General features: G+C 38.0%; 1 protein-coding gene and 1 long non-coding RNA gene across 2 annotated transcripts; one reads left to right on the top strand and one right to left on the bottom strand.

Annotated features, from left to right (window-relative positions):
* Positions 1–26844, top strand: Pglym78 (phosphoglyceromutase 78). The gene is made up of 5 exons (XM_070084496.1): positions 1–237; positions 10952–11184; positions 14976–15118; positions 25121–25242; positions 26435–26844. Exons 1-5 carry the CDS (start codon positions 138–140, stop codon positions 26599–26601), a joined length of 765 nt encoding a protein of 254 aa, XP_069940597.1. The 5' UTR covers positions 1–137; the 3' UTR covers positions 26602–26844.
* On the bottom strand, positions 12266–12893 carry LOC138852633 (uncharacterized). The gene is made up of 2 exons (XR_011391928.1): positions 12805–12893; positions 12266–12756 (listed from the first exon to the last, which is right to left on the bottom strand). It is a non-coding gene; the product is annotated as an uncharacterized lncRNA (long non-coding RNA).
* Positions 26845–27223: the final 379 nt, after the last annotated feature.

Raw genomic sequence — 27223 nt, 5'->3', positions numbered from 1 at the left:
GCTGAAGGTCGCAGCGGACACCCGGGGGACGAGGACACCAGCAGTAGCCGGCTTATTCTCACCACCACTACACCGGCTGACTCTCCTCCTACCGGTTATCCTGCTCAGTGGCTCTCAGTGCCAGGCACTTCCTCAGCATGGTGAAATACCAGATTGTGATGGTCCGTCATGGGGAGAGTGAGTGGAACAAGCTGAATAAATTCTGTGGTTGGCATGATGCTGAGCTCTCCCAGCAAGGTAAGTTGTAATGTATTAATATAATGTACTTCATGTGTGAAATTATATGTAACACTGAATACTAATCTGGTTGATTTTATTCATCGCAATTCAAAATATTTGTGTAATAGGCAGAAATAATGTTTGGTTGACGTGATTAAATATCGATAATCAAGTGTTGGGTTTCCTTCCATGACAACCATTTATGTCTGGAATTCAAAGACTTCATGACATACCCCCCTCAAGGAAGGTTCCTTGATGTTGGTGAGGGGCTCTTGATTTAGGGAATTGGATCTGTGCTCCAGTTCCCCGAATTAAGCCTGAATGCCTTCCACATCCCCCAGGCGCTGTATAATCCTCCGGGTTTAGCGCTTCCCCTTGATTATAATAATAATTCATGATATACCCTGGACTTGAACACGAGAACCTGCACTAGAGAATGAGGTGAATATTAGAAATAATGCAAGAAACAGAAAAAATAAACTAAACCGTGTCTACAAGAAAATGTCTGATCTCACTTGATCTTACAAAGTCGAGGTAGAAGTTTCCGGTATTTTCCTACTGATAGTATCCCCCCTTGTATAAATTTAATAAAATTCTTGTCAGTCACAAACATAACCTACATCTAAATTTTGTTGGATAGCTCTTTGATATTTTGTCACTGAGGCTGCTGTCTGATAATAAAATATTCCAATATCTGTGAGTGTCTCCCTTAAATATTTCTAACGTTGTCTTTTGATAGGTTAAAGGACACTTGTCCAACCGTGACATTTTATTGTGGCAGCATTTTGCTCCTCAGCATATTTTATTTGGCTTCTGAAGAGTTAGATGTTGCCAACATTATTCTAGATTTTGATTTGGCCTAATTTGTGGGTTGCATCCTGGGGGGGTGGGACAAGATTAAAGGGCCCCAATGGAAATGTTAGTCCTCTATGACTGACTTTCTGGGGTTATCCTGGGTGGCTAACCCTGCAGGGTTAAAAATCTCAACAAAATCTCTTCTAAGGTTACCCTACTTCAAATGTAAAGATTAAGGTGTGTAGGATATGAGTGTATGTAGTACATAGACTTTGGTAAGTTGTAGGAATTTAAGTATGCATACTGGATTGGTGTGCTAGTGGAATATATAACTATCAACTTTGACCCATCAAACTGCCAAAGGGTCTAAAATAAATGTGCCCTCAGTGCTAGCAGTTTTGAAAAATATAATTACTAAGGGAAAACACCATAAGTGTCCTGGGCCCAAGACTGTTCAACAGCCTCCCATCAAGCATTAGGGGAATTGCCAATAAACCCCTGGCTGCCTTCAAGAGAGAGCTGGACAGATACCTAAAGTCAGTGCCGGATCAGCCGGGCTGTGACTCGTACGTTGGACTGCATGCAGCCAGTAGCAACAGCCTAGTTGATCAGGCCCTGATCCATCGGGATTCCTGGTCATGGACCGGGCCGCGGGGACGTTGATCCCCGGAATAACCTCCAGGTAACCAAAAAATTCTTTATTTTTAAAAGTGAAATAACAAGAGTAAAATTAAAAGTACAGTGGACCCCCGGTTAACGATTTTAATCCGTGCAAGAGGGGTAATTGTTATGCGAAATAATCGTTATGTGAATGAATTTTCCCCATAAGAAATAATGGAAATAAAATTAATCCGTGCAAGACACCCAAAAGTATGAAAAAAAATTTTTTTTACCACATGAAATGTTAATTTTAATACACACAAACTGAAAAAGGCATGCACACTTACATGACACTTACTTTTATTGAAGATCTGGTGATGATTGATGGGATGGGAGGAGGGGAGAGTGTCGAACTTATTGTTTAGAAGGGGAATCCCCTTCCATTAGGACTTGAGGTAGCAAGTCCTTTTCCGGGGTTACTTCCCTTCTTCTTTTAATGCCACTAGGACCAGCTTGAGAGTCACTGGACCTCTGTCGCACAACAAATCTGTCCATAGAGCTCTGTACCTCCCGTTCCTTTACGATTTGTCTAAAATGGGCCACAACATTGTCATTGAAATAGTCACCAGCACGGCTTGCAACAGCTGTGTCAGGGTGATTTTCATCCATAAAGGTTTGCAGTTCAACCCACTGTGCACACATTTCCTTAATTTTTGAAGTAGGCACAATGGATTCCACAACTGGCATAGGCTTCTCAGGGTTAGCCCCAAACCCTTCAAAATCTTTCTTAATTTCCATACTAATTCTCACCCTTTTTACCACAGGGTTGGCACTAGAAGCTTTCTTGGGGCCCATGGTCACTTATTTTCCAGAAACAGCACCGAAAACACTGTAACAATACGAAATATTCCGAGTGTATGCTTGGATGTTACCGCGGAGGCTGGCTGGTAAACAATGGCACGGGCAGCACATGTGAGGCTGGCTGAGGGCGCACATTGGACGCGTCTCGGACGAAAATCGGTGAGTGGGTTTTTAATCGGTATGCGCGGCAAAAATTTTGCGATTAAAGTAAGCGGTATGCGGAATAATCGCTATGTGATGCCATCGTTATGCGGGGGTCCACTGTAATACTTACCTAGATATAAAGGTTTGTTCAGTAATAATAAAACAGCATTTTCTGGCTCCCACAATACCCTACAGTGATTGTATTCTGGAAGAGAGAATAGACATTGCTAACTGGTATCATATAGTGAGCCACTTCACTCTCCTCTAGCTTGCAGTAAACTAGAGGCTCTAATAAAATGAAATGCCAAAACACAAGCTTGCTCAGAATGTTTTGAGTGCCCCTGTGAACCAAAAAGCCGTTGCAATGTACTAGATAATGCACACCTTGTATCTTGTATCTGTGCATCTCTGGCAAAACAGTGATAGTATAAATGATGGGGAAGGATTCTTTTTCGAGTCTCCCTGCCTTGGTCGGAGATGGCCAGCATGTACCTTGTGTATAGTACCTGAACAAAGCTTTTGAGTGATGAAATTCTAGTTTCAATAGCACAGTATAAACTGTCATTGTAAACTAGATTGTAGTTGCATCACTTGACCACAAAAAAAAATACTAACATCGCAAACATTGAACTAAAGCTAAAGGAATATTATAGGAGTCGGGAATCGCAGGAAGAACTAAAAGCCATGAAATCGAAAGAAACCCAAAGTATTTCTTTTCTTATGCCAAATCAAAGTCGAGAACAACATCCAGTATTGGGCCCCTACTTAAACAAGATGGGTCCTACACAGATGACAGCAAGGAAATGAGTGAGCTACTCAAGTCCCAATATGACTTGGTTTTTAGCAAGCCACTAACCAGACTGAGTTGAAGATCTAAAAAGTTTCTATGAGAGCCACAGAATTTGGTACACAAGCCTATCTGACATTATCCTGACTCCAAATGACTTCAAACAGACGATAAATGACCTGCCCATGCACTCTGCCCCAGGACCAGACTCGTGGAACTCGGTGTTCGTCAAGAACTGCAAGAAGCCCCTATCACGTGCTTTTAACATCCTATGGAGAGGGAGCATGGACACTAGGGTCGTCCCACAGACATAGCCCCACTCCAGAAAGGGGGCAGTAAAGCAGCGAAGAACTACAGACTGATAGCTCTCACATCGCATATCATTAAAAATCTTTGAAAGGGTCCTAAGAAGCAAGATTGCCACCTATCTAGATACCCATCAATTACACAACCCAAGGCAGCATGGGTTTAGAGCAGGTCGCTCCTGTCTGTCCCAACTACTGGATCACTACGACAAGGTCTTAGATGCGCTAGAAGACAGAATGCGCATGTAATATATACACCTTGCAAAAGCCTTCGACGAGTGTGACCATGGCATAATAGCGCACAAAATGCGTGCTAAAGAAATAACAGAAAAAGTTGGTAGATGGATCTATAATTTCCTGACAAATAGAACACAAAGTAGTAGTCAACAGAGTGAAGTCTGAGGCGGCTACAGTGAAAAGCTCTGTTCCGCAAGGCACAGTTCTTGCTCCCATCTTATTCCTCGTCCTCAAATCTGACTGACAGGGATGTAAGCCACAGCACCATGCCTTCCTTTGCAGATGACACCCGAATCAGCACAAGTGCCTTCCATTGCAGACACTGCAAGACTTCAGGTGGACATCAACCAAATCTTTCAGTGGGTTGCAGAAAACAACGATGAGAAATTTCAATTACTCCGATATGTAATAAAGTTGGTAGAATTACCGACAATATGTAAAGTAAAAGGACACAAGTGCAACTAATGTGACATTTATTGTAGCAACGTTTCGCTCTCCAGGAGCTTTATCAAGCCATTACAAACAATACATGGACACAGAGGGTATATAAAGGCTCAGAGTGAGGTGAATACTAGTGAGGTACCATTTCGATGTTCACTAGTGGTAGTAGTAGTAGTAGTGGTAGTGACAAAAGCAATTAATTCGTACATGAGTAAAAGGATATAAAAGCTATTACTTGGGTAACATAAAAATAGGTTGGACAAATATAAACTGGAATGAGGCAGGTTGTTTCAGTGTTCACTCTCTGTGCTTTGTGTAGTATAACAGGAGAGACTATGTGATGGCAGGGTTTATTGTTTTCAGGAGGATTCTTGCTAAGACTTCGGAGATGGTGAAGCTGCCGTTGTTTTGTTTAATTGTATTCGAAACAGCGATCAGTGCTGATTCAAGGCACTTGCGTGTGCGGAAATTAGTTTCTTTTATCACTAATTGGGCGTCTCTGAATTTCATAAGATGATTGGTGGAATTTCGGTGTTGTACACAGGCGTTGTTTAAGTTGTCGTTCCTACATGCGTATGTGTGTTCATTGAGGCAGGTGTCGAGGTTTCTTGCTGTTTCACCTTCAATAACAAGCTCTACAAACAAACCTACGGCATGGGAATGGGGTCCCCAATAAGTGCCGTCCTAGCCAACTTATACATGGAACACCTAGAGTCTGAACACTTCGCCAACATCATCCCTTCAAGCGTCACTTGGTTACGTTACGTGGACGATGTCCTCGTAATAACTCCAAAACGTTTTGATGTACGGGATCTTCAGGCAAGGCTCAACGCAGTTGAACCAGCGATTCAGTTTACACTAGAAGAAGAGTCCAATGACAAGCTACCTTTCCTCGACGTCCTCATTCACAAAGTAGACAACAACCTAAGATTTCAAGTTTATCGGAAACCCACCAATAAAAATGATCTCACACACTTCTATTCCAGTCAAGATACCAAGACCAAAAGAGGCATCATCATCGGGTTTTTCCTAAGAGCATACCGAATTTGTAGTCCTGAGTTTCTTGACGAGGAATGTACTTACATTCACCAAACATTCACTGAGTTACAATTTCCTTCTTTTTTCATCAAAGACTGCAAGAAAAGAGCTCTTCAGATCATCAATTCTCCACGCATCAACACCGCTCCCAACAAAGTTATAATTCTTCCCAACAGCCAGGTTGCACTAAACGTCTCAAAAGTACTTTCACAAGCTAACACCAGAGTCGCCATCGCTTCTACCACTTCAATTAAGGATCTAACCAGGACAAAACCCAAGCACCACGAACCAGTCAATGCAGGAGTTTACACTATACCCTGTGGAGGCTGTGACAAGATCTACGTAGGTGAAACAGCAAGAAACCTCGACACCCGCCTCAATGAACACATATACGCATGTAGGAACGACAACTTAAACAACGCCTGTGTACAACACCGAAATTCCACCAATCATCTTATGAAATTCAGAGACGCCCAATTAGTGATAAAAGAAACTAATTTCCGCACACGCAAGTGCCTTGAATCAGCACTGATCGCTGTTTCGAATACAATTAAACAAAACAACGGCAGCTTCACCATCTCCGAAGTCTTAGCAAGAATCCTCCTGAAAACAGTAAACCCTGCCGTCACATAGTCTCTCCTGTTATACTACACAAAGCACAGAGAGTGAACACTGAAACAACCTGCCTCATTCCAGTTTATATTTGTCCAACCTATTTTTATGTTACCCAAGTAATAGCGTTTATATCCTTTTACTCATGTACGAATTAATTGCTTTTGTCACTACCACTACTACTACTACTACTACCACTAGTGAACATCGGGTTGGTACCTCACTAGTATTCACCTCACTCTGAGCCTTTATATACCCTCTGTGTCCATGTAATGTTTGTAATGGCTTGATAAAGCTCCTGGAGAGCGAAACGTTGCCACAATAAATGTCACATTAGTTGCACTTGTGTCCTTTTACTTTACATACTCCGATATGGTAAACGTGAGGAAATTAAAACTTCATCAGAGTATAAAACAAATTCCTTCCACAAACTAGAGTGAAAAACCAACGTCAAAGACCCGGGAGTGATCATGTCGGGGGATCTCGCCTTCAAGGACCATAACATTGTATCAATCGCATCTACTAAAAAAATGACAGGATGGATAATGAGAACCTTCAAAACTAGGGATGCCAAGCCCATGATGACACTCTTCAGGTCGCTTGTTCTATCTAGGCTGGAATATTGCTGCACACTAACAGCACCTTTCAAGGCAGGTGAAATTGCTGACCCAGAAAATGTACAGAGAACCTTCATGGCACGCATAATGGAGATAAAATACCCCAATTACTGGGAGCGCTTGAATTTCCTGAACCTGTACTCCCTGGAGCTGTATAGCCCTTGTGGCTTAGCGCTTCTTTTTGATTATAATAATAATAATAATGTACTCCCTGGAATGCAGGCAGGAGAGATACATGATTATATACACCTGGAAAATCCTAGAGGGACTAGTACCGAACTTGCACGCGAAAATCACTCGCAACAAAAGCAAAAGACTCGGCAGACGATGCAACATCCCCCCAATGAAAAGCAGGGGTGTCACTAGCACGTTAAGAGACAATACAATAAGTATCAGGGGCCCGAGACTGTTCAACTGCCTCCCAGCATACATAAGGGGGATTACCAATAGGCCCCTGGCTGTCTTCAAGCTGGCACTGGACAAACACCTAAAGTCGGTACCTGGCCAGCCGGGCTGTGGCACGTACGTTGGATTGCGTGCAGCCAGCAGTAACAGCCTGGTTGATCAGGCTCTGATCCACCAGGAGGCCTGGTCACAGACCGGGCTGCGGGGGCGTTGACCCCCAAAACTCTCTCCAGGTAAACAGTATGAGGAAAAAAATTTAATGCCAATGTAATGGATGAGTTGGCTTAAATAAATCTTGACAAGTGTGAATAAACTGAAGAAAATAGAATTCAGCAACTCAGTTTTGTTCAGCTGTTCTGCTAGCACCATTGAGCAGCAATGAGTCTGAAAGTGAAGATGTTAGAGACTGAAGAACTTGGTACATTTGATCTTTATAAATGTGTAGAAATTGTAGTCAGCACTTGCAGTAGCAATAATAATAATTATAATTTTAATTATTATAATTATTTATTATAATTATAATTATTTATTATAATTATAATTATTATAATTATTATAATTATTATTATAATTATTATAATTATAATTATTATTATAATTATTATAATTATTATAATTATTATTATAATTATTATTATAATTATTATTATAATATAATTATTATTATAATTATTATAATTATTATTATAATTATTATTATAATTATTATTATAATTATTATAATTATTATTATAATTATTATTATTATTATAATTATTATTATAATTATTATAATTATTATTATAATTATTATTATAATTATTATTATAATTATTATAATTATTATAATTATTATAATAATTATTATAATTATTATAATTATTATAATTATTATTATAATTATTATAATTATTATAATTATTATTATAATTATTATAATTATTATAATTATTATTATAATTATTATTATAATTATTATAATTATTATTATAATTATTATTATAATTATTATAATTATTATTATAATTATTATAATTATTATAATTATTATTATAATTATTATAATTATTATTATAATTATAATTATTATAATTATTATAATTATTATTATAATTATTATAATTATTATAATTATTATTATAATTATTATAATTATTATTATAATTATTATTATAATTATTATAATTATTATTATAATTATTATAATTATTATTATAATTATTATAATTATTATTATTATTATAATTATTATAATTATTATAATTATTATTATAATTATTATAATTATTATTATAATTATTATAATTATTATTATAATTATTATAATTATTATTATAATTATTATAATTATTATAATTATAATTATTATAATTATAATTATTATAATTATTATAATTATAATTATTATAATTATAATTATAATTATTATAATTATTATAATTATAATTATTATAATTATAATTATAATTATTATAATTATTATAATTATAATTATAATTATTATAATTATTATAATTATAATTATTATAATTATAATTATAATTATTATAATTATTATAATTATAATTATTATAATTATTATTATAATTATAATTATTATAATTATAATTATAATTATTATTATAATTATAATTATTATTATAATTATAATTATTATTATAATTATAATTATTATTATAATTATAATTATAATTATAATTATTATAATTATTATAATTATAATTATTATTATAATTATAATTATTATAATTATTATTATAATTATAATTATTATAATTATTATTATAATTATAATTATTATAATTATAATTATAATTATTATAATTATAATTATTATAATTATAATTATTATAATTATTATAATTATTATAATTATAATAATTATTATAATTATAATAATTATTATTATAATTATTATAATTATTATAATTATTATAATTATAATAATTATTATAATTATAATAATTATTATTATAATTATAATAATTATTATAATTATAATAATTATTATTATAATTATAATTTATTATAATTATAATTATTATAATTATTATTATTATTATTATTATTATAATTATTATTATAATTACAATTATTATTATTATAATTATTATTATTATAATTATTATTATAATTATAATTTAATTATAATTATAATTATTAATATTATTAACCCTTTGTCTGTCGCGGCCGTATATATGTCTTACGAGGTACCGTGTTTGACGTATATATACTCATAAATTCTAGCGGCTTCAAATTAAGCAGGAGAAAGCTGGTAGGCCCACATGTGAGAGAATGGGTCTGTGTGGTCAGTGTGCACCATATAAAAAAAATCCTGGAGCACGCAGTGCATAATTGAGAAAAAAAAACTCCGACCGTGGTTTTTTTTTTTTTTTTTTTTTAAATTGCCGACTTTATGGTCTCTTTTCATATAGTATTTATGGTTGTATTCTCGTTTTCTTGGTCTCATTTGATAGAATGGAAAACATATTATAGAAATGGAGGTGATTTTGATTGATTTTACTATAAAAGGAACCTAGAAATGGAGCTCAAAGTAGGGGAAATGTTTGATTTTTGCCAATGTTCAAAAGTAAACAAATGATGCCATTGTCCAATAAATGTCCAACTAGCCATTCTAATATGCAGTCATGAATGGGTTGATGTTATTTATACAATTATTACAGTATTGCAGTAGTCTGCATAATAGTAAGTCTTCAATTTTTTGTTTGAATAAAAATTCAAAATAGAATGCAAGAGTAATATCAGAGGGGCCTGGAGACATGACTGATGCGCAAAGAAAATGTTATTTTAGAGCCAGGAATGTCTGCATTGTTCATTCTGGACCTTATTTTGAAATTCATATTTTTTAGTTTTCGTGAAATTGGCCAAATTGCAAATTTCTGACCACATTATTAGGTAGTTGAAATCGGTAAATGGGCAGTTTCTTGTACTCAGTCGATAGAAAAAATGGAGTTCTAAAGAAATAGCTACGAGTTTGGGCGACTGGAACAATGGAATTAGCCGAAAATAGGGTTCAAAGTGGGCGAAATCGCCGATTTATAAACAGCGCCAAGGTCGCTAACTTCACGAGAGCATAATTCCGTCAGTTTTCCATCAAATTTCGTTTTTTTGGTGTCATTATAATCGGGAAAAGATTCTCTATCATTTCATAAGAAAAAATAATTTTTTTTTTTAAATTTTGTGACACCAGGTGACACTTCAGGAATGGGGGTTGCAACAGTCAAAGGGTTAATAAACCTTGATCCTTTTCCAAATTACAAACAAGCAGCATTCAAAATTAAATGTGCTGATATTAGTGTCATCACACACACAAATATATGGCAATATCATTTCCTAAAGGAGGAAATTGGCTAGATAGAAAGAAAATAAGATAGTTCTGTTATCTCGGGCAAACCTAGCAGTAAGAGTTGATCCCTTCTCCTTCAAAAGTGACATTAAGTATTGGAGGGAACATCTCCTTTCCTCACAGGAACAGATTAACTTTTAAAATAAAGTTGCTTAACTTCAGTTTTTCTTCTGTAGCTGTTAAATATACAGTGCTTGTTATTAACCTATCACAGGTGAAAATGTTGGGCATGTTTCCTTGTACCTGCTGCCCTGTTCACTTAACAATGGGTGTTAGCCAACTGTTGCATTGTGGGGAAAAAAGTTTAACCTAATTTGTCCAAAATGTGCATAACCAGTGATGTCAGCAAGGTCTTTGTTCTATCATGTATTAATAGATACTAATTATTAATGTTAAATTTAGTATAGTTATTTTTATAAATATTGGAAGAGTACAGTGCTTGTATTGGCCTAAAATTATCGGTATAGGCAAAAATTCCCTTTATTGAAATATCTCTACCAGTTTGTAGTGAACATGTATCCAAACCTTGGTCAATTTTGAGCAGGTGTGGAGGAGGCTCATTCTGCAGGGAAGGCTTTGAAGGAGGCAAACTTCCACTTCGATCTTGCCCATACGTCTGTGCTGACACGTGCGCACAAAACTCTGAATGCCATTCTGGAAGAAATTGATCAGAAAGACATCCCAGTTTACAAGACATGGCGACTCAATGAACGTCACTATGGTGGCCTTACTGGGCTGAATAAAGCGGAAACTGCACAGAAGCATGGAGAAGAGCAGGTAGGTACATTTTAATAATAAAAATAACTAACTTAAAATTTCTTTTTATTTAGATAATGTAGATTATTTATTCCATGTAACTGGTGTGTGATTAAAAGATAAAGAATCTAACACAAAGTGTAAGTTGTCAGTTGCTTTGTGTTGATTACCCTGCTCTTGAGAGTCTGAAGAGTAGTTCCAGAGGTTGGTGGACTAGTTTGGTAGGATATGTAAAAGAAGGAAATTAAAAGTGAGCATAGGAAAGAGTAATGTGATGAGGATAACAAAAAAGTTGGGTAATGAAAGATTGGTTAATAGATTGGAGGGAGGGAGTATGGAGGAAGTGAATGTATACAGATATTTGGGAGTGGACTTGTTGCCGATGGGTCTGTGAAAGAGGTGAAGCGTAGAATTGATGGAGAAAAGGCGAGTGGTGTACTGAGTCGTCTGGAGACGAAGAATATTGTCCATGGAAGCAAAGAAGAAAATGTACAAGAGTATAATGGTACCAGTTCTCCTATATGGGTATGAAGCATGGGTGGTGAAGGTTGCAACAAGAAGGCTGGAGGCAGTGGAGATGTTGTCTGAGGGCAATGTTCAGTGTGAATATAATGCAGAGAATCCTCAGTTTGTAAATTAGGAGGTGGTGTGGGGATTACTGAAAGCATTATCCAGAGGGCTGGGGAGGGGTTGAAGTGGTTTGGAAATTTAGAGGATGGAACGAAATGGAATGATTTGGAGAGCGTATAAATCTGTTGTGGAAGGAAGGTGGGTAGGGGTCAGCCTAGGAAAGATTGAGGGGAAGGGGTAAGAAGGTTTTGTGTGCAAGTGGATTAGACTTGCAGTAAGTGTTAGGTAAGAGCAAGTGGAGACAAATGGTTTTTGACTTGATGTGCTGTTGGAGTGCGAGCAAGATAACACTTATGAAGGGATTTAGGGGAACCAGCAAGCTGGACTAGTCCTGGAGGTGGGAAATAGTGCCTGCACTCTGAAGGAGGGGTGTTGATATGTTGGTTTAACTGTAGTGTAGGTGCACCTCTGGCAAGGCAGTGTTGGAGTGAATGATTAAAGTTTCTTTTTCGGGTCATCCTGCCTTGGTGGGAAACAGCTGCTGTTAAAAAAAAAAAAAAAAAAAAAAAAAAAAGCGAATTCCTGGGAAAGCTACCAGTTAAAAAAAAAAATTTTCTTGTGTAATTTGGGTTATGTGCTTAAATTTTTTTTAGGCTAAAATACAGTGCCTGTACTCTGAAGGAAGGGTGATGTTGCTTGAAGGGTCATCTGCACTGTGACGTCAGCACTTCTGGCAAAACATTGAACAGTGTGTTCCATTCCCCCTCCCTCCCCCCCTTTATTTTTTCTTCCTCTTTTTGCCCTATGTTGCGGCCCCCTGCCAAACTAGCGGTTAAATAGTTAACCTGCCGGCCTGAACACCTCACGGTATGCATCTAAGCAGTAGGTACCTGAACACCTCACGGTACACATCTACTGGCTTTAGAAGCAGTACGTACCTAAACATCTCACGGTACACATCTAAGCAGTAGGTACCTGAACACCTAATGGTACACATCTACTGGCCTTAGAAGCAGTAGGTACCTGAACACCTAATGGTACACATCAACTGGCCTTAGAAGCAGTAGGTACCTGAACATCTAATGGTACACATCTACTGGCAGTAGAGTATTCTACTGGCTTCTACTGATTTTAGAAGAAGCGCTCACCGCAGCTCACTGAGTCTGTTGGCCTCAGTTACTTGACGGCCGCATTCAGTGAGCTTGCACAGCATGGTGTTCGGCAAGCAGGATTAACCGAACCTCCTTGCGGTGTCAACTGGTCTTGAAGGCGGTAGATAGTACTCGCCAGACCCTCTTACGGTGTACTTAGCCCTTGTGGCTTAGCGCTTCTTTTTGATTATAATAATAATAATACGGTGTACTTCTACCGGCCTTAGAGAGTATTTATAGGACTACCGGTGATGTCTGCGGACTCGCCGCCTACGCTGGTCAACTGTGGGCCGGAGTCATCGGATGCTGTTTAGTGGGACATTACATGAAGAAAAGGTTGGAGTGTTACACTGAACTGGGCTAGGACCGTAGTGTGACACTTAAGCAAGTATGATGGAGTGGAACACTGAGATATGCTACAGGACCGTAGTGGAACACTGAGAAGAAAAGGGTGTCGTGCGACACTGAAGATGGCCTGGTTTTAGTGTACATTGAATAGTGTCATGTGACTGACCTCGACAAAGACGCTATGCGGGTAGTGTGACGCAGAGACAAGGGTGTCAAGTGTGACACTGTTGTGAAAGTGTGTATTACACGGAGAAAAGGGTGTCAAGTGACACGGTGGAGAAAGAGCTTCACAACTCGGATAAGTGTCGTGAGAAACGCAGTTGATTGTAATTTATTATTTTAAATGTTACTTAATTTATTATTTTAGCATAGATATATATAGTGACACAGTAGTGTCAAGAGTTGTAGCCTGTGTAGGGTCACGAATTATTATTTATCATTTTAGTAAAATGCTAATTGTAATTTATTATTGTAACCTGTATATATTATCAGATGTTTATTAGTTCAAATACCTCTAGACCAAAGATAGTTGATTTTTATATTATATTAAAGATTAATTGATTTTAATGTGTGCATTTATGTATCCCGAACTCTTTATTACAAAATGAGTAAAAACTACCATCTTTAAAAAATTACTTTTTTTGTAATACCCTACATCAGTGGAAGATGGTCAGTGTTAAAAAAAAAAAAATTGTATATGTACCAATAAATGATGCAGAAATTTTACATTGTAATATTGCTTTAAAGTTAATGTAATGGATGGTTTTGTGAACACAAATGAAGCCCCATGACTGATAGTAACTGTCTTGAGTACATTACCTTAATCAGATCAGTGCAACAAATGATGAGCTTTTCCAATATTCGGAAATATTTAAGTTTGAGGCTTCTGCTGCATTACCTTTACCGAAGGATAAGTAAATACTGTGGCTAATCTAGAACTTGGTATAAGACAATTTGGTCAGTTCTGAACAACTTCATAATTACCCAGGACCTAGAAATGTAAAGTTTAAATTTCCAATTATCCTTGGTGTTTATACTGCATACAGGTTCTTCTCACACATTTGCTTATGAAAATATAAAAGCTCTACTTTACCATTTAGAATTCAAAAATGTACCCTTATAATTTAAATTTTTCAGTTTTAGCATCTTTTAAGTTTGTAAATTTATCCCACCCCCCCTCCCCATAAAGAAAAGTTTCGTAATGTTTTATTTAATCTGGATACTTGGTTTCTTCATAAGCATAGATGATCCTGTGATAAAATGTGCAATATTAATATGCTAGTTACATTGAAGATATGATGTTGTCGCTTCTACCTTCATTCTTTTGATGAGGTTGTTGTTCCCAAGATAACCTTAAAAAAAAAAAGTAAATTGGAGAATTACTGCTCTTTTAAAATTCATAAAATTTAATGGAATGGTTATGAATTGCCAGTTAAATCCTTTGGAATCTTTAAATTCATTCCAGAGTTGGGCAAGATGAAAAGCATTTGTGGTTGGGCTTCAAACTTTATTTATGGATAAAGAATTCTTTAATCCCTAAAATAGGGAATAAAGTAAACTATATACACAATCAGATACTATGACTTTGGTAAAGTGTTATAAAAACTATATGATTTTTTTTTTAAGTCTGCCTTAGACTGTAATATTTTAACTGAAAATTGTAAATGGTGTCTTTGATTCAAACCTTCAGAATGTTTAACCTTATTCAGTTACCATATTTACTTACATTTGCAATGACTACAGGTGAAAATTTGGCGTCGCAGCTTTGACATTCCACCACCACCAATGGACAAGAGCAACCCACACTACAAAGAGATCCTGGAAGATCCTCGCTATGCTGATGGCCCCAGCAAAGAGGAGTTTCCAATGTTTGAATCTCTTAAACTGTAAGTCACTTCCTGTTTTATAAATTGGATGATTCAGGGCTTAAATGTAGTTCAGTTAAGTACATACACGATTCTCTTCAGGATTAGAACTGGAGCAGCAAAACTTTTTGAACAAAATGTTAATCTATAATTTGTCTACCAAAATCCTTCTGTACTTCTTGAGGCCTTAATTTCCAAACTGCCAATATACCAAACCCTCCTTTAAATTGCAGGCATTGTACTTCCCATTTCCAGGACTAGAGTTCAGCTAACTGGTTTCCCTGAATCTCTTCACAAAATACTACCTTGCTCACTCAGACAGCTCGTCAAATCCCAAAAACCATTCATCTCCATTCTCCTATTTAACATGCTCTTGCATGCTTGCTGGAAGTCCAAGCCCCTTGCTCATAAAACCTCCTTTACCCCCTCCCTCCAACCTTTTCAGGGACAACCCTTACCCCACCTTCCTTCCCCTCTCCAAGTCATTCTACTTTGTTCCATTCTCTCTTAATGACCAAACCACCTAACATCCCCTCTTCAGCCCTCTGACTAATACTTTTAGTAACTCCATGCCTCCTCCTGATTTCCACACTAAGAATTCTCTGCATAATATTTACACCACACGTTGCCCTTACAGGACATCACTGCCTCCAGCCACCTCCTCGCTGCAGTATTTGCAACCCCTGCTTCACACCCATATAAGAGCATTGGTACCATTATACTCTCGTATATTCCCTTCTTTGCCTCCATGGATAACTTTGTCTCCACAGATACCCCGACGCACCACTTGCCTTTTTTTCCTTCGTTAATTCTATGGTTAACCTCACCCTTCATAAACCCATCCGCTGACAAGTCGACTCCCACATATCTGAAAACATTCACTTCCATACTCCCTTCCTCCAATGTGATATCCAATTTCTCTTTAGCCAAATCATTTGATACCCTCATCGCCTTGCTCTTATTTGTGTTCACTTTCAACTTTCTACCTTTACACACCCTCCCAAACTTGTCCACTAACCTTTGCAACTTTTCTTTAGAATCCCTCAAATGCACAGTATTGTCAGCAAAAAGTAACTGTGTCAACTCTCATTTTGTATTTGTTTCCCCAAAATTTAATCCCACCCCTCTCCCTAACACCCTAGCATTTACTTCTTTTACAACCCCATCTGTAAATGTTAAACAACCATGGAAACATTACACATCCCTGTTAAAGACCTACTTTTACTGAGAAGTAATCTCCCTCTTCTATATACCCTAACCTGAGCCTCACTATCCTCATAAAAACTTTACAGCATTTAATAACTTGCTACCTATTCCATACACTTGCAACATCTCCCACATTGCTCCCCTATTCACACTATCATAAGCCTTTTCTAAATCCATAAATGCAATGAAAGCTTCCCTACCTTTATCTAAATACTGGTTACATGTATGCTTCAATACAAACACTTGATCTACACATCCCCTACCCATTCTAAAGCCCCCTTGTTCATATGTAATCCTACTCTCTCGCCTCTAATTCTTTCAATAATAACCGTACCATACTCTTTACCTGGTATACTTGGTAAATGATTCCCCTGTAATTTTTACAATATCTTTTGTCCCCCTTCCCTTTATATATAGGAAGTATACACACTGCCAATCCCTAGGTACCTTCCCCTCTCATACATTTATTAAACAAAAATAGCAACCACTCCAACACTATATATCTTTCCCTGCTTTTAACATTTGTCATAATCCCATCAGTTCCAGCTGCTTTACCCCCTTTCATTCTATGTAATGCCTCGTGCACCTGCCCCACCCTCGCATCCTTTTCTTCACTCCTAAAAGATGTTATACCTCCATGGCCAGTGCATGAAAGGAGTTTTAGATTGTGTATTGGTGGATAAAAAGGTTGATGGGTAGGCTTCAGGATGTACATGTTTATAGAAGGGCAACAAATATATCGGATCATTATATAGTTGTAGCTACAGTTAGAGTAAGAGGTAGTTGGGACAAAAAGATGGCAACAGCAAGTAAGAGAGGTGAAGGTTTATAAACTGAGGAGGAAGTTAGGGTGAGATGTAAACAACTATTGGCAGAAAGGTGGGCTAGTGAAAGTATGGGTAGTGAGAGGGTTGAGGAGGGATGGGATAGTTTTAAAAATGCAGTATTAGAAAGTGGGGCAGAAGTTTGTGGCTGTAGGAGGGTGGGTACAGGAGGAAAGAGGAGTGATTGATGGAATGGTGAGGTAAAGGGGGCAATAAGAGAAAAAGGTAGCATACAAGGTTTTTACAAAGCAGAAGTGATATAAGAAGGGCAAAGTATACGGAGAGTAAAAGAAAGGTGAAGAGAGTGGTGAGACACTGCAAAAGGAGAGCAAATGATAATGGGAGAGGCACTGTAAAGAAATTTTGCTGAGAATATATAAAAAAAAACAGTAAGATAAACAGGTTAAGAGTTAGGGGAGTTAATAGATGGGGAGCTGGAGGTATTGGGTAGTTGGCAGGAATATTTTGAGGAACTTTTAAATGTTGATGAAGACAGGGGGACAGTAATTTCATGCAGTCTGTTTTTTTTATTATTAACACTGGCCGATTCCCACCAAGGCAGGGCGGCCCGAAAAAGAAAAGCTTTCACCATCATTCACTCCATCACTGTCTTGCCAGAAGGGTGCTTTACACTACAGTTTATAATACTGCAACATTAACACCCCCTCCTTCAGAGTGCAGACACTGTACGTACTTCCCGTCTCCAGGACTCGAGTCCGGCCTGCCGGTTTCCCTGAATCCCTTCATAAATGTTACTTTGCTCACACTCCAACAGCACGTCAAGTATTAAAAACCATTTGTCTCCATTCACTCCTATCGACCACGCTCACGCATGCCCGCTGGAAGTCCAAGCCCCTAGCACACAAAACCTCCTTTACCCCCTCCCTCCGACCCCTACCCCGCCTTCCTTCCGCTTCAGACTGATACACTCTTGATGTCATTCTGTTTCGCTCCATTCTCTACATGTCCGAACCACCTCAACAACCCTTCCTCAGCCCTCTGGACAACAGTTTTGGCAATCCCGCACCTCCTCCTAACTTCCAAACTACGAATTCTCTGCATTATGTTCACACCACACATTGCCCTCAGACATGACATCTCCACTGCCTCCAGTCTTCTCCTCGCTGCAAAATTCATCACCCATGCTTCACACCCATATAAGAGCGTTGGTAAAACTATACTCTCATACATTCCCCTCTTTGCCTCCAAATACAAAGTTTTGTCTCCACAGACTCCTAAGTGCACTGCTCACCCTTTTCCCCTCATCAATTCTGTGATTCGCCTCATCTTTCATAGATCCATCCGCTGACACATCCACTCCCAAATATCTGAATACATTCACCACCTCCATACTCTCTCCCTCCAATCTGATATCTAATCTTTCATCACCTAATCTTTTTGTTATCCTCATAATCTTACTCTTTCCTGTATTCACTTTTAATTTTCTTTTTACATACCCTACCAAATTCATCCACCAACCTCTGCAACTTCTCTTCAGAATCTCCCAAGAGCACAGTGTCATCAGCAAAGAGCAACTGTGACAACTCCCACTTTATGCGTGATTCTTTATCTTTCAGTCTGTTTTATGGGTTTTTAATGGGTCTGATTAAATTATTGGGATGCTGTAAACCATGACTAATCTTTCCTGGTTATTTTATTATCTGAGAGAATAAAATTTTCTATTTTTGTGTGAATAAGCATTCAGAGTGAAAAAGTGAACTATAGTAGAAGCCTGGGAATGTGACTAATGAACATGAAATGTTTTAGTGCCAGGAATGTCTACATTGTTTATTCACTTTATTTTTAAATTGATATTTCTTTATTTTGTGTAAAATTGGCCAAATTACCAACTTCTGTGCACTCTACAGGGTAGTTGAATTAATTTAATGGATGGTTTCTTGTGTTTTATAGAATAGAATGCATACTAGTGAAGTATCTAAGAATTGGGTCAATTTGAACAATGGTATTGGCTTAAAATAGGACTTGTCAGTGAAATCGCCAGTACCACGGTTTCACTGAGACTACTGAAAGTTTTCCATCAAATTTCATACTTTTGGTGTCATTACCTTTAGAAAGGATTTTTTTTTATTAAATACATTTGAGAGCCAGTTTTATTTCAGGGGCCTGGACAGTGAAAGGGTTAACGCTGAAGTGGGTGTGACAGTTGTAGATAGTGTAGTAGGCAAGTTTGTAGTGCCAGGGGTAAATGTAAGGATCAGGGAGCCTTTGTTTAGAAATGGGTTTTGAAAATGAGATGCAGGGTGCATTGAGAACAGTCCAATAGACTGTGTATTAGTAAATAAATGTTTATTGGATAGACTTCTGCATATACATGGAGTGACGTATGTTTCAAAATTTAGTGGTTGCTACAATAGTCTGGTTAGCCAGACTCTAGTCCTGGAGGTTCCTGCACTCTGAAGAAAGGGTAAGGATATTAGAGTTTAGAGGGGCATCTGAGCTGTAATGTCAGCATGCACCTCTGGTAGGGCGATGGGGTGAGTGATGGTGAAAATTTTCAAATCAGTCTACCACAGTGGGAGATGGCCATGAGTAAGGGGTTAGACAATACAGTGAGATTGGCAACAGTGGGTGAGAGAGAAGTGAAAATAAATGAATTAAGTTTCTCAGAGATATAAGCAATTATTGGGGAGAAAAGGTGGGTTAAAGTGCAGGAAATGTGGAAGTTGATGAAATATGGGCTAAATTTATGAATATATTGTGTAGCAGAGGTTTATAGGAAGAGGAACAATTGTTGGTTGAATGAGAGTAGTAGCATGAAATTTTTAAAATGTAAAAATGGAGACTGAATGGTGTGAGAGTAACAAAGGAGAGCCAGTGAGAGAATGGGAGTTATCTGAATTTTGCTGAGAATAAGATTTTTTTGAGCTTTCAGTGAAGTGAGGAAGCCTGGAAAACCAGTGGACTTAATAAGAGCAAAAGAGGGACAATATTAGATGGTGTAGGCACTGGAAAGATGGAGAGGATGTTCTGAAGAGTTGAATGTTAGTGGTGAAGGGGAAGTGGTGATTTCATGTATTGGGAAGGGTGGGATAATATAGGAATGAGGAGCCTGAGGTGAATGTGGGGAGAGATGGAAATAGGCAGTGCATAGATTGATAGATACTAACACAAAAATTAAAGGCCTGTTGCACATTGCCATAACCATAGTCAGCAATATAGCAAGCAACCAGACAAAACAGCAAGGCAAACACAGAAGGGGTAATTTTTTCTTCACCTGTATAATCCTTCACTGCTGTGTATAATATTTACAAAGTCAAGTTGGCAGTATAACGATAAGACAGCAAAGAGCCACTCGAAACGGTAGTAGTGGTCTGGACCAGCATAAGAGTGTCTGCCACTCAGGCAGGCAGGTGTCTCATCACTGTGGTTTGGACCCAAGGTGACGTCACACCTGGTTGGTTGAACTGGACAATTAATACAAGAGTTGGGCCTCAGAACTGTTATATTCTGAACTGCCAGTTCTCTGGTTAAGATGGCATGCCAAAGAGTGATGAACGTCAGATAGGTAACATACTTCGTGCATAGTCATGGTTCTGTTAATCCTTGCAGTATCTTGCGTGTATCTAAATTTTGAGCTTAGTGCCCTCAAATCTGAGTAGCGTTTTGGCCTAGACATGAGAGAACAGATCTGTGTAAAAGTTAAAAGGCCTCTCCCCTAGCCTGTTTGATGGGGGGTAAAGCAGACCTCTGACCTTGTGATTGGTTTAACCCTTTTGCTGTCCCAATCCCTGCTGTCAATTTGTCCTCCTTTTTTTTTTTTTTTTTTTTTTTTTTACAGGGTTTGACAAGGTTAAGGATCCCTAGTTTTATTCACAAGCTATTTACAGGTTAAGGATTCATAACCTTATTGACAAGCTAAGAGCTGTTACCTACATCAGCTCATTTGAAAGAATTTTTATTGTTATGAGACACAAAAGTAGGGAACAGGATGAAGTTGGAGCCATCTGTGGGCCAGCATTTTCATTTGATCAACTGACGTTATCTCGTTGACATCATTATGCTGTACGAATGTGTTCCATACTGGAGTCATCCTGGGTATATATGATCTCAGATGGAGTGATGTTCTGGAGAAGGGTACAGCCAGGGTGAAGTTGCTGCTTTCTGCCCGTCTTGTGGCATAAAAGCTTGTTTCATGCTGTCCTCGAAGTGGATCCAAGTGTGGTACTTTGACAATATTGGCCTTATACATAACAGTAAGGCCACCCACATCCCTCCTGTGTTGAAGGCTCTGCTGAAATGACAGATCTATCCAGGATGGGTCCTGGCAAGAGATGAGACATCTTGCTTTCTCCACTGTCAAGCAGTCGCAGATGAGAGGGGGGGGGGTCAGGCAAACCAAGAAAGTGGAGCATACTTAAGGTGTGAGCGTACTTGTGCCTCGTACAGAATCTTGCAACCCCTACTGTCAAGCAGATGCGAGATACGGCGAAGTGCTGCAAGCTTCCTGGCTGTCTTGTTTGCTAGATTTACAACATGGTTCTTCATGGTTAGTTTGGAGTCAAATTTCACCCCAAGGATATCAACTTCTCCAGGTGCCAACACCCTCCCATTCATCCTTACTACTGCACCACCATTTTCTCAGGTGCAAATGTTACTTGCCATCTATTTCCCCAAGCTGATATAACTCTTAGCTGGTGATTGATGTAGCTTAGAGTCGCTGGCATTTCTTTTCTCGGATAAGTGAATGTCATTGTACAGTCTTCTGCATATGCATGTGATTCTGGGATGAGATGAAGATCGTCGAAGTAGACATTCCATAACAATGGTCCCAGCACGCTTCCTTGTGGAACACTTGCCCCAATAGGATGTCTTGCTGATTCCGTTCCATTGAGAACTACACTTAGAGATCTACCATGAATGTAATCACTGAGGAGACATAGCGTACAGCCTGCAGTTCCCAGTGCTTGAAGTTTTGCTAAGAGGCCCTGGTGCCACACCCGGTCGAAAGCACCAGCAATGTCCAGTGCTACCACACAGCTGACTTTGGATTCATCCAGTGACTGGTGCCACTTAGTGGATAGGTTTAACAACAGATCACCAGCAGAGTAACCTTTCCTGAAGCCATATTGATGATCACAAAGTAGTGAGTGGTAGTCAAAAAACTGTCATTTGTCTTGAGATTATTGTCTCAAGGATCTTACCAGTGATTGACAGGAGTGACACTGGTCTGTAGTTGCTGATTTCTGCTCTGCTCTTCTTTTTGTGAACAGGGACTACATTTGCCTCTTTCTACAGAAAGGGCCACTTACACTGTACTAGGCAGTGCTGAAAGATGCGAGTTAGAGGTGCTGCTAGCTGGTCTGCACATCTTCTCAGCAATCTTGGGCTCAACTTGTCTGGGCCCACAGCCTTTTCTTGGTCAAGCGATTTAAGAAGGAAATGTACCTCCTCCTGCCTTATTGTCACCACTGACAGTTTTGACAGTTCTTGCAGCTATCCAAGGAGGGTCCCTTGCTGGATCAGGAACTTGCATTTTGGTAGCAAAGTGTTCAGCAAAGAGGTCTGCCTTCTCTTGACTACTAGTAGAGGTGGTCCCATCCTGTCGATTTAGAGGTGGAATGAGTTCATCAGGCAGATAACCTTGTCAGTCCTTGACCAGGGACCACCAGGTTTTGGAGCCTACCCTACCTGATGCTAGCTTTCTTTTTGTGTCCACCTCCCATTTAGCAGTGACCCACTTTTGAACGTCACCCATATGTCTACAGGCTTGCCTGTGCAAGTTCCTGTTATTTGTGGTAGGATGTCTTATACCTTCGCCATGCTTTGTACTTGGCAGTAGCAGCCTCTCTACAACGAAAGCCAGACCAAGGCTGATCTGTAGGCTTCGTCACAAATTGCCGGTGAGGAATGTGTTCTTGTTGTAGATTAAGGATGTATCCAGTGAAAGCTTTCACTTGGTTGTCAACATCCCCTTGGAGAAGAGCATTCTAATCGGTGGTGGCTAGCTCAGAGCAAAGGGCTGGCCAATTACCCCTCTCCCATTGCCAGGTTGTGTGTGTGGACTCCCCACCTCGTTCTGTTGGGATTAAGTGTCGTAAAAACAGCCTTGTGGTCAGACGATCCAACGTAGCCGAGGGGTTGACAAGTGACTATGCCTTCTGCCAGATCACTCGCTACTGGGTCAAGGGAGGAGCCAGAGATCTCTCTCTCTCTCTCTCTCTCTCTCTCTCTCTCTCTGTCTCACTGTCTGTCTCTCTCTCTCTCTCTCTCTCTCTCTCTCTCTCACTGTCTATCTGTCTGTCTCACTGTCGCTCACTGTCTGTCTGTCTGTCTGTCTGTCTCTGTCTGTCTGTCTGTCTCTGTCTGTCTGTGTTTGTCTCTGTCTGTGTCTCTCTCTGTCTGTCTGTGTGTCTGTGTCTGTCTGTCTCTCTCTGTCTGTCTGTCTGTCTGCCTCTCTGAAAAGTTGGAATCTTTCTGAAGGTAATGACACCAAAGGTACGAAATTTGATTGAAAACTTAGAATTATGCAGATACGAAGTGGTCCAGAGTGCAATTTATACATCAGCTCTTTTACCCACTTCCTATTTTAACCCTTTGAGTGTCAAAACCCCTACTTGCAAACTTGCTTAATGTCAGAGAATTTAAAAAAAAAAATTCTTGTGAAATGATAATCTTTTTCCAAAGCTAATGAAACCAAGTTTGAAATTTGATGGAAAACTTGTGGAATTACTCACAAAGGTAGTGGTCTTGGTGATATTTACACATTGGCAATTTCACCCACTTTTAGCCCTATTTTGGGCCAATTCCTTTGTTCCATTCGACCACTCGTAGCTATTTCGCTAGAAATCCCTTTATTCTGTCAATCGAGTACAAGAAACCACCCATTTACCTATTTCAACTACACACGGTAAGTTATCAAAACTTATTAATTTGGCCAATTTCACAAATTCAAGGCCAGTTTCAAAATAGGGGCCAGAATAAACTGCAGACATTGTTGGCACTAAAATAACATTTTCTCTGTTCATTAGTCATATCTCTAGGCCACTCTTATATTAGGCTTGCTTTTCATTTTTAATTTTTATTCGCACAAAAAATAGACGATTTACCGTCATTCAGACTACTGCATTGCCGGCGATACTTCTGCATCGGTGATTTCGTCTACTTTGAGTCCAATTTTAGGTAAATTCCATTGTTCCAATTGACCAAATTCTTGGCTATTTCGCTAGTGTGTCTTCCATTTTATCCATCAAGTAAAAGAAACTGACCATTCAACTAATTAAACTACCCAATAGTGATCAGAAAATGGTAATTTGGCAAATTTCATACAAAATTAAAGATATAGGGTCCAGGATAAAACGATGCAGACATTCCCAGCACTAAAATTTTCATTAGTCATATATCTCCAGGCCCCTCTTAAGAATATTACATTGCTTTACATTTTGATTTTTCATTCATACAAAAAATAGAAGATTTACTGTTATGCAGACTACTGCATTATTGTAAATTTTTTAAATGCTTGTGCATTCCTAAATGCATATGAGACTGGCCAATTGGATGTTATTTGTGTACTCTGGAATATCTGCAAAAATCAAACATTTCAGCTACAATGAGCTCAGTTTCAAGCTACTTTGTCCTGAAACCAATCAAAATCATCTTTATTTCTGTAATATATTTTCAATTCTATCAAATGAAAGAAAGAAATCGAAGATACAACCACTAAAACCAAATGAAAATACACCGCAAAGTCGTTGTTTTAAACCATAATCCTAGCTGCCATTTTTTTCTCCTGCACTGCATTCTGCAGGATTTTTTTTATATGGTACACACTTATCTCGGACCCATTCCCTCATATCTAGGCCCAAATTTACTGCTCACAGCTTATGAGCTGAGCTGAGCTCATGGCATAGTACTACAGGACCGATCCTGGCTTCAAAGTCATAGTACGACAGGACCAACACCGAAAGAATTGCTTGCACACTAGTAACAGAGCTAAAATTATGTTTTTGATAATTATTTAAATTTATACCAACAGAACAATTGAGAGAACTTTGCCCTACTGGAATGACACCATTGTGCCCCAGATTAAAGAAGGGAAGAAGATTCTTATCGCTGCTCATGGAAACTCCCTGAGAGGCATTGTCAAACATCTGGATTGTGAGTATTTGATATGAATTTAGTAACAAGTTTATAGTTGCAGCTTTTGAAGGAAAGTGCTTCTAGGAATTGAAGGGTGCATCATCTGAATTCTTTTGATTCTCTTCCCTATCATCTGACGACATCTGATCAGAAGTAGTGATGGTATTACCCAAAATCACATTATGCAATGTCAAGAGGCCTAATTGTTAGTTAGGGATTTTAACCTCCAATTATAGCATTGTGCCTAAGGAGAATAGTGATTCCCATTATGGAATTTCTCTGAATTTGAAAGGAACATGATTATTTGTAAGTGTGGGCTACCTGTATAGTACTGTGTAAGTGTTCCAATGCAGTCAAGTGTTAATTTGCTTATACTGTAATGTATATATTACAAAAAAAGTACCACATGTAGGGCAAACTATGATATTAGATGTGTAAAGGTTGGATGGTAATTGAAGGTGACTTCTAGATGGAGTGAAGCTGATAAGTCTTAACACATTTAAACCAAGGAGATAATTGAAACTATACTCATGTGTTTTGAATTAGCCTTGCACCTAGCTTGGAAATTGAGGAAGGTGGGGATATTTTTCTATGGAGATATAAGGGTGGGTTTGCTTCTTCACTCCTAAATCAGTCACTTTTGCCCATTCCATTCTCCAGTTTCTAAATTCCCTGCTTTAGATGGGTGTCCTATTCCCGTTTCTTCCCTGCGTCTCCTTTTATCTTGTGCCTTTTTCTTTCTTTTTTCATAATTTGCTAAAGGAAGTGGGAATGTAGGAATTTATATATAAATAGCTAGGATGGTTAAGTATCCTAGTGGATTAGTTACATTGGAGAGGAATATCTTACAAGATGGATAAATTTTATAGAGCAAATACTGTGATGATGGTTACAATTTTAGATCTTTTATCTTAATTTGTGAGAATTAGGCTCCTGGAAGTGCATGTGATAAGTTTTGCATGTACATTTTGAATGAAAATAAATTGGCACAAAGGGAAAACAGAAAACGTAATTTGAAGCAGTTCACCGAATTGCTTCAAATTACAAAGTATGCAAACTTTGGGGTTTGACTGTATTGGGAAATCTGTTTTGTGGGATTTTGTTATAATTTGTAGGGTGACTTTGTCCAGGTTAACCAGCATTGTAATCTTGGGAGGGGGTATACTTAGCTTTTGCAAAACTTCTAAATACATGTATTTCATACCAACAGCAATGTCTGATGAAGCAATTATGGGTCTGAACTTGCCAACTGGCATTCCCTTTGTGTACGAGTTGGACGAAAGTCTGAAACCTGTGGTCTCCATGAAATTTTTGGGAGATGAAGAAACTGTTCGAAAGGCAATGGAAGCTGTGGCAGCCCAAGGCAAGGCAAAATAAATTATAGCTCAAATAAAGTGGCCTGTCTCTACTCGCCTTTCCTTGTATGATACTCGTGGAAAACTGAGATTTGCGAAACGAGCTGTTTTGTTAGAATGTAAGCAATTTTTGTATGATTTATGATTTATATTAACTAGGAAAAGTTGTCTAGTCATTCATATTAAATTTGCTGTTAAAGCTTGTGATGTATTCAGTTCCCTTAATTTAATGTATCATAGTTTGAGGAAATATAAATAAAAAATATTATGCATATTCTTTCCTAAAACCTTTCTCAGGGGAGGTGCCTTGATGCAGGTGAGGGCTCTTGATTCAAGAAAAATGGATATATCCTTCCCTTTTTTAATTGAACCTGATTGCTTCTCATTCTCCATGTGTTACATAACCCTTGAGGGTTAACCACTCATCCCTGATTGTAATTATTTTCCCAAAATCAAATGCATACAGTATTCCTAAATGTTTCCTAATTTCTTTCTCTGTAAAGGTGTGGTCATAAATACAGTACTGCAGTTGCCACAAACTCTGCAAGCTGGGTTGCTAGGATGGAAATACATTGCATCATACCATGTAGCTTAACAAATGGAAGTCCCCCTTTGTCCAAGGAATTTCAGCTTGGAAAATGCCC

This window comes from Cherax quadricarinatus, chromosome 13, assembly GCF_038502225.1.
Source record: "Cherax quadricarinatus isolate ZL_2023a chromosome 13, ASM3850222v1, whole genome shotgun sequence".
In the NCBI taxonomy this organism is placed as follows: Eukaryota; Metazoa; Arthropoda; class Malacostraca; order Decapoda; family Parastacidae; genus Cherax; species Cherax quadricarinatus.
This window is presented reverse-complemented; position numbering and strand designations above follow the sequence as displayed.